This window comes from Triticum dicoccoides, chromosome 3A (genome assembly GCF_002162155.2).
Source record: "Triticum dicoccoides isolate Atlit2015 ecotype Zavitan chromosome 3A, WEW_v2.0, whole genome shotgun sequence".
In the NCBI taxonomy this organism is placed as follows: domain Eukaryota; kingdom Viridiplantae; phylum Streptophyta; class Magnoliopsida; order Poales; family Poaceae; genus Triticum; species Triticum dicoccoides.
In genome coordinates, this window is record NC_041384.1 from 749,590,299 (window position 1) to 749,598,676 (window position 8,378).

Below are 8,378 nucleotides of genomic sequence, written 5' to 3' on the forward strand. Positions count from 1 at the left end.
CCTCGTACGCCGCCCGCCGGCCTCCCTCGCCCATTGCGCCGCCTCTCGCCCGCCCTCAACGCCGCCGGCCGGCCTCGCTGCCGCGCACGCACGCGCGCGCCTCTCTACAGAGAGCGAGATCGTGGAGAGAGAGAGAGAATTTTTTCTCTTTTTTTCTTTTTTTTGTTCTTTTTAATTTTAACTAGTTAATTAGTTTAACAAAAACGGTAAAATAACTTAAAACTTGATAATTAACAAAAAAACCGTAAGATTTGATAATTAACAAAAAAACGTATATACGGAGAGGGGGCGGCGATGCGCGCGGTGTTTTTTTAGGGATCGAGAGGGGGCGGCGAGGGTTATACATGTGTGTTGTCCTCGCCTCCCTCTCCGTGACGCCGTCGTCTGCCGCCCCGTCTCGCGCTCTATCGCGACACCCTCTCCCACCCCTTCCTCGCCCCCTCCTTTTGCCACCGCCCTTTCGCCACCGCCACCGCCACCGCCCCCCTTCTTCACTTAATTAATTTGTTTTTACTACATGTTTTCAGGACTGACATAATGGCGGACGATAGAGCTGACCTGATTATGGACAACTATGATCCGGACGGTGAAGCACATATGTTCGGCATCATAAACGGCGATATTCTATATGTGCCGACCGGACAAGAAGAAGATGATATCTCTTCTTATCTGAACCTTGACGGTGAAGATGAAGGGCGCGGCCAGCAAGATGATGCCGAACAAACGTCGATAAACGATGATCTTCAAATGGAAGTAGCAACCACCTCCGGCGCCGAGGTATATATATACATTGAGCCTCTGGTGATACAAACTAACTGATTTGAATAAATATGTGTGTACTAATGCGCGCGACTCTCTTTCTTATTTTAGCCCTCGGCCGGATCGTCGAAACAATCGAGTACGTCGTCACAGCGTGGCGCAACCAAGACGATGAAATAAGAAGAAACATGCACCATCGAGGTTGTCGACAGTGCAACCGGCAGGCCGCTGGAGCCCCGCAAGAACGCCACCAAGTTTATCAACCAATGCGGAGCCATTGTTAGAGACAACGTCTCGATCACCGTCCAGGAGTGGAATAAGCCAAAGAAGGCACGGATTGCTGGTTTCACTTTTGTCGATAAGAGAACAAAAAAAGATTGCTTCAAGAAGCTTATGGAACATTTCGTTCTACCTCCGGAATACAACAAATTCGATGAGGAGGGTAACAAGATTGAGGAAAACAAGGAGAGGAGGAGGCTAGTCAAACAGTTCGCTCTTCATAAGATGGCCGACGCATTTCGGAAATTCAAGCAAAATCTAGCCCATGACTTTGTCAAGCAGAACAAGACTCCGGATTTCAAAGGATAATATGAGAAACTGAAACATGATTGGCCAGAATTTGTGAAGCAAAAGAAATCGGAGCAGTTCATTCAAATATCGAAAAAAAATAAGGAAAATGCGGCTAAGAAGGAGTACAATCATATTATGGGGCCAGGAGGGTATCGCCTTTGGGAGCCTAGGTGGGAGAAGATGAAGAACGAGCTGAGGGCGCGAGGAATCCGTCCAGGTACGGAGGGATGGGACCCAAGGGCCAAAAGCTGGTGGTACGGGCATGGGGGAACGCTGAACCCGGAGACAGGGGAGTGTGTTTACCGGGGCAAAATAATTAAACCCACCCAAGCCCTTATTGACGCAATGAGGGATGCTCAAGAGGGGAAGATCAAGTTCAACAGAGAGAACGACGCGCTGACAAAAGCCCTCGGGAATCCTGAACACGGAGGACGTGTACGAGGCATGGGGCACATTCCGTGGAAAATAGGGTTCCCCCAGAACGATGACCCGTACGGTTACAGAAGCCGGAAGAGAAAGATGGATCGGGAAGCAGATGTTGTGGCGCGGTTGGCATCGGAAATGGATGTGATGAAGAAAACCGTGAGTGTACTAGTAGCCGAAAGAGATGCAGCTCGGGCGCAGCATGAAGATCATCCAGCGGATCTCAGAAGCCAGCAGCGGAGAAGCAGTGTGGCTTCCACGGAGGCCCCATCGGCTGGTGCAGATGCACCGACGATCGAAATTACTGCACCGGAGCCTCTGGTGGTCGAAATTACTGCACCGGAGCCTCTGGTGGTCGAAATTACTGCACCGGAGCCTCCTCGCTACCCCGTGGACGATATAAAGGAGATGAAAGAATGTCATCTGTATTATCCTATCGGGAACATGTCCATGAAGGTAGCCATCGGCAGTGCTTTACCATGTTTACCTGGAGCACTCCACCACAACAACCCCATTCAAGATGGCTATGCTCGTGTCACGGTGGAGGACATAGTCCAAGGGTTTGAGGACCTGGAGATTGACATTGCTACACCTAAAGGGGAGAAAAGACTTGGAGATGTCAAGCGCCATTTCATTCTATGGCAAAAGAAGTTTATCAAGTTTCCAGGCGAGCGCGCCAAGGACAACAAGTCCACCCCCCTACGGTGGTGGTGGTGGTGGCGGTTCACCTACACCTCCGTCACGTCAGCCGACGACCCCCAGTCCACAACGTCCGGTGGGTGATCAGACGCCGCCCCCCAGTCCTCGTCCGGCGGGTGATCAGACGCCGCCCCCCAATCCACCTCCGGCAAAGAAGCAGAAGCAGTCCTGGATTATTAACCCGGACCCTTATGTACCTAAGACCACAAAGGTACCGGAGCCATCACCGAAGCCTCTCCCCACAAGGCCTTGGGAACGTAGTGCCGAGGAAACTGCCGCGGCCGCGGCTGCTGATCATGAGAAATGGAAGGCGGACTGCAAGAAGAAAAGAGAGCCCGAGCCCAAGCCAGTATTTTCTGATGAGCAAAAGAAGTGGGCTAAGTCATTTTTGAGCACACCGTCCCAAGCCGCGAAGAATCTGCTTGACGACTATGCACGTGAACTTTGTAGGCAGGCACTCATGTTGAAGGAGAAGAAAGAGCGGGCAGAGAACCAGGAGAACAAAGCATTGGAGGAGGCCAAGAAAACGGAATTAGAAAGTAAAAAAAGCGGGAAACGAGTTGCCCAGCTCGGGGAACAAAGTAAACAATCGATTGCCCCGCTTATAGTGAAAGCCGCCGGTCCGGATGACCCCGATATCATAGCAGCTGCGGCAGCACATGGATTGACTGTAACGAGTGCCAGAGAACAAGCGGCCAACTTAGGTATTACTCTTCGTGAACTGTTAGGCCTTGATGAGGCGCCAGTGAAGGAGGTAGTAATTACATATGTGAAGAATGGGCCTCTCGTCGAGCCTGCGCAGGAAGAGGATCTACCTCCACAAATGAAAGGTCTGCTGAAATGGTACAAGGGTTACATAAAAAATAAAAACGCCAAAGAATATATTTATGCGGAAGTTAGATATGAGCATCACTTCAAACATTACTATGTACAAATTCATCTGAGTGAATTGTTCCAGCTTTTCAATCTGCGCGAGCTCGACAAATCTATCATCAGTTGCTATGTTCTGTAAGTGATTTATTTCTACCCCATCTCGTTCATATTGCCTGCACTATATATATGTCCTAACTATATTGTTGTGTCCGCTATTATACATGCAGAATGAAGATTAAGGAATGCAGAGTAAGGAATATCCATGATGTTGGGTTCATTGACCCACACATCGTTAATGGATATGTGTTGGAGCATCACCCCACCGACATGGAGGCAGACCTGTGGCGGTTTCTTACAAAGCAGGAACTCAAAAGTGATATTCTATTTCCTTACCATTTTGGGTGAGTGTTTCTGTCTTGAGCACATTCTCTTTTGTTTACTCCATGCATGGTATGTGGCCGGCTAATCGATGACTTATGCATGACGTACTGTGCATGTATCGTGTCCGCAGGTTCCACTGGATTCTGCTAGTAATTAAAGTTGACACCTCAGAATGTCTTGTCCACGACTCTCTGAATAAGGATCCAAAGCTTTGGGGCGGCATGAGAAGAATGCTGCAGAAGTAATTATTTTCATTCATTTGCGCTCTATATCGATCGGCCTATTTCGTTCATTTCCTAATATCAAGTAACTAATAACTCTCTTGTTCATTTAATTTTCTTTGCCTCGTAGGGTTTGGAGACGGTTCGTAGATACAAAGGTCGGTGAATTCAAAAAAGAGCTAGAATTCAAAAGGTCAAAGGCTAAGAATGGTGAGGATATTCAGCCAGCGGGGACCAATCTATGTGCATATTATGTCTGTGAGATGATCCGGAGATACACCTCTGAGCGGCGGGTTCCGAGTGATACCAATGCTCAGAGGAATAACCTCCGGATGATGCTTAGTCCAGAAGCTCGCTTCCGACCACTTCAAGAGGAACTAGCTGGATGGTTCAGGAGGAAAGTCCTCCATCCTAAAGAAGAACACCATTACGAGGACGTAGAACTTTATGTGCATTAAATTATGTATGGAAACTTGTTCAAAATTGTATATGGTCATCCGATGATATTGAATATATATTGTATATTCCTCTTGAATTCTTTTTGGTTCTAATTTCAAATTTGTTTGAAATTGTACATTCATATGCATGTATGTAGTCCCGTAGAATATGTGAAACTTCTTCAACATTAAAATAAAGCACAAAAGAAATAAAACAATACAAATTAAATAGAAAACAGGTTTGGGGGGGGGGGGCTAAAACCCTAAACCTGCGGCGGCCTTTAGTCGCGGTTGGCCAGAAGAACCGCGACTAAAGGTCCTCCGCCCCGACGGCCGCCTGGCGCCCACGTGGACGGACCTTTAGTCGCGGTTCTTAAGCAACCGCGACTAAAGGAGGGGGCCTTTAGTCGCGCCTGTTTGGTCGCGGTTGCGCAACCGCGACTAATGGCAGTTGCGAACCGCGACCAAAGGCCCTTTTTCCACCAGTGGTGCATGTACAGACAGCACCACCCTGCCCTGCGTGGTGTGCGTGCATGCGTGGGTACGTATGCAAAGCAAACTCAGATAGATAACCCGACCGGACTTGCTGTGTGCCTGCGTGGGTACGTATTTCCATTTCACGTGCACCTGTATATATCACCGTCACCTCACACATGTGCATCAAAATGCCCACACACCCCCCAAAAAAAACCCGAAAAAATCAATGGACGTGTACACTAAGGGCATCTCCAACAGCAACTCGCATCCGTCCGCATACAAGAGAGGACCAGCCCGCGCACACGGATGCGGTGGGTAGCCATCCAACGCTGCCCGCATACATTTGGGCGACAATACGATTCAACCGGACAAAACTCGTTCAAACCGTGTCGCGCAGACGTGCGTCTCACCCATGTTCTTTTTCTTTTTTTAGGGTAACCGAATATTTCATTGATCACAAAATATGCGATGAATACAACGCACGCACGCACGCGGAACCAACCAGAAGGGTCGTGAGCAAACACAAAAACTTGTAGAAAAACCAAACGAAAGGGAAACAAAATTGGAATCATTAGTTAATTCTGCAATAGCAGTCGTCACCACTGAATGTCGCCGGATTCGAAGGAGAACCATATATAGCCCACGAGAGCGTTGTGAGTCAACGAAGAAGCTTGCCATCAGCAAAGTCTTTGTCGCTGTGGCACGTCGACCAGCTGGGATCATCCTCATTCTCCTCCAATCCCGGAGCCATCGTCAACATCACCGAGGCCGAGCACCAGATCCGCCGCCTTCAATCCACAAACCCAAAATCTGGAACCACCATTTTTACTCGCCCATCGGTGACATCACGCATACACGCCAGCCACCGGCCAAACACCTAAAACTTTCGACCAGAAATATAGACGGGAGACCGATCCCACCGGCTCCTCAACGCCGCCATGGACGCCGTCGAAATAAGGAACGGTTCGAGAGAGTGCGTTGTCCTGTGTATGTTGTTGGACCCGTCGCGCCATGTTCAACAGCTGGTCTTCATGCCAGTTTCCGTCTTTTGCCTTTTAAGATGAAGAAAATGCAAAAGGCTTAATGCAAGTTTGATGGAGCTACGTACGTAGTACATATCTGACTTTGGCTTAGAGGCCTAATAAACCCGGACGGAGGTAGTAGTACATAGCTGGCTGTCTCCTTCCCACCGCGCCTCTACTTCTCTTGGTGTCCCACGTTTCATCCATGCGTGCATGTCGATCTTCATCACCAAAGTTTCAATCTTTTCCATGTGATTTGTTTTGAATCAAAGTAAAGCAAATCAAAATTAAGAAAGATGGCCTTGACCGGACTTGTCGTGCGTGCGTTGGTACATATTTCTATTTCACGTGCACCTACACCCATGACGTCACACACGTGCATCTAAATGGCCAAACAAAACACGTAAATTCATACTAGCTAGTCCGTATAAATCAAGAGAATTTGAACTATTTCCAAAAACGAATTACTAGTTTGAAGCGCCGCCTTTCCTTTGTGTCGTTTCACTAGTGATCACGGCCAGGGGCGGAGCCAGGAAATTTGGCCATTGGGTTCACTCCATGACTGGTTGTGAGAACTTACTACTAGTATGTGAAGTGTAAAGTATAATTTTAAATTATCTTACAACAAAATTATAGCACCCAAAAAAAACATAATGAATAGAAATATGGTATCATATATCACACATTATGTTGCATTAAAAACTGAAGAGTGCAAGACATACCCGTTCAATAAAATTATAAAATCACTTGTTTACATATTATAAATAGAGTAGCATCAGATAACTTTGTAGCTCCACGTGTAGCTTCTCATCTTCCTTGAACACAGAAAAAACGACAAGTTAGTTTGACAAGTTTAGAATAAGTAGTAACAAGAGAAATAATATTGTAAATGCACTCACATTTTAGAGTGTCCCCTTTCGATCTTTCACTGCCTTAAAAATATTAAACACTGCATCATTGGTAATGGTAGAAAATATATCTTTCTCCACATAGCATATTAGACAATCACTCATGAATTGATCACCCATTTTGTAGCGTAACTTTTTTTTTACAACATTCATAGCTGAAAAGCATCTCTCCACTGATGCAGTGGCAACTGGCAATATCAATACTAGCTTTAAAAGATGATAAACCAAAGGAAACGTAATATGCTTATTTGTTTCCACCATTAGTTTAGCAAGATCAGCAATTCCATCCAAATTGGCGAACCTTTCATCTACTCGCACATTGTCAATGTAAGTGCGAAGTTCAGGACCAAGATCATCCAATTTTCTTGAATCAAAGTCATCCGGATAAAACTCAGCTAGCTTCACTAAGCTATCCAAGTTAAAAGCAGCAAAGGAGTCTTTGGGGGTGAAAGAAGCCATGTGTCCAAGCAATGCAGAATTTACCTCATTGAAGCGGTCATCAAACTCTTGAAGCTGCCAATCAATGACGGAATTAAGACACTCAATTCGGTAATGTTGAAGGTTTGTCTTATTGGTTTTGTGCCGTGGTTTGTGACGATTAACATATTGCTCCTGCATGTTTACATTCTCAATGTGATGCTCTTCACAGAATGAATGTGCCTTCTCAAGAAGTGAGTCCCATCCATTATCCCTTAGTTCTTGCAGCTCATTCCTTGTTGACTTCACACATGAGATGGCATTCAGGATGTCTTGATCCTTCCTTTGTAAAGACTGTGACAAAGTATTTGCATTTCCCAATATATGCAACATCATGTGCAAATAAAAAACAAAATCAAAGGTCTCAAAATATGCTACAAGACCACGTGCTTGACATTTCTTTTCACTTTTGCCTTCTTTCTCAACATATTTCAGAATAGACATAACTGATGGGAACAATTTCACTAGACTTGAAAGAGTCCGGTAGTGTGAGCCCCAACGTGTGTCCCCAGCTCTTTGAAGAGTTTGTTCTTGATTTAGCCCTGTGCCAGTGCTAATCTGCCCACTACCTATGGCTTTTATTACCTCCTCTCGATGTTTCTCTCTAATCATATCCTTTCTTTTGCAAGAAGCTCCAACCACATTGAATAAAACTGAGATCATGTAAAAAAAATCTGCAATATCATCATGCTTCTTTGATACTGCCACAATAACCAACTGGAGCTGGTGAGCAAAACAATGCACATAATACGCTGACTTATTCTCTTGCATAATCTTTGCTTTCAAGCCATTAAACTCACCGCGCATATTACTAGCCCCATCATAGCATTGGCCTCTAACCTGCTTTATGCTTAGTCCAATCTCAGTGAATAATTTTTGAAGAGTAGCCTTGAGACAAGTTGCTGATGTTTCCTTCACATGTTCAATTCCAACTAACCGTTCAATGATAAATCCACGCTTGCTAAGATATCTCAAAACAACTGCCATTTGCTCTTTGTCAGACACATCAGCGGCTTCATCAATCAACAAACTAAATACATCGCCCCCAATTTCATCAATAATAGAATTTAAAGTTATCTGCACAAAAGATAATTAACTTATTAGAGAACATTTGTTATTTGCAAGAAAACA

General features: G+C 45.7%; 1 protein-coding gene across 1 annotated transcript; it reads right to left on the reverse strand.

Moving 5' to 3' along the window:
- Nucleotides 1-5,565: 5,565 nt before the first annotated feature.
- LOC119273263 lies at nucleotides 5,566-8,068 on the reverse strand. The gene is made up of 4 exons (XM_037554488.1): nucleotides 8,048-8,068; nucleotides 7,674-7,970; nucleotides 6,915-7,274; nucleotides 5,566-5,628 (listed from the first exon to the last, which is right to left on the reverse strand). Exons 1-4 carry the CDS (start codon nucleotides 8,066-8,068, stop codon nucleotides 5,566-5,568), a joined length of 741 nt encoding a protein of 246 aa, XP_037410385.1.
- Between the last annotated feature and the right edge of the window lie 310 nt (nucleotides 8,069-8,378).

Bases quoted from the DNA above. Each gene is read 5' to 3' on its own strand.
- LOC119273263 (XM_037554488.1), bottom strand. From the start codon at position 8,068: ATGGGGCTAGTAATATGCGCG. The intron at 7,971-8,047 runs GTGAGTTTAATG...TTTGCTCACCAG, and splicing joins TGGGGCTAGTAATATGCGCG to CTCCAGTTGGTTATTGTGGC. The intron at 5,629-6,914 runs GTAAAAAAAAAG...TGTGGATTGAAG, and splicing joins GCTTTTCAGCTATGAATGTT to GCGGCGGATCTGGTGCTCGG.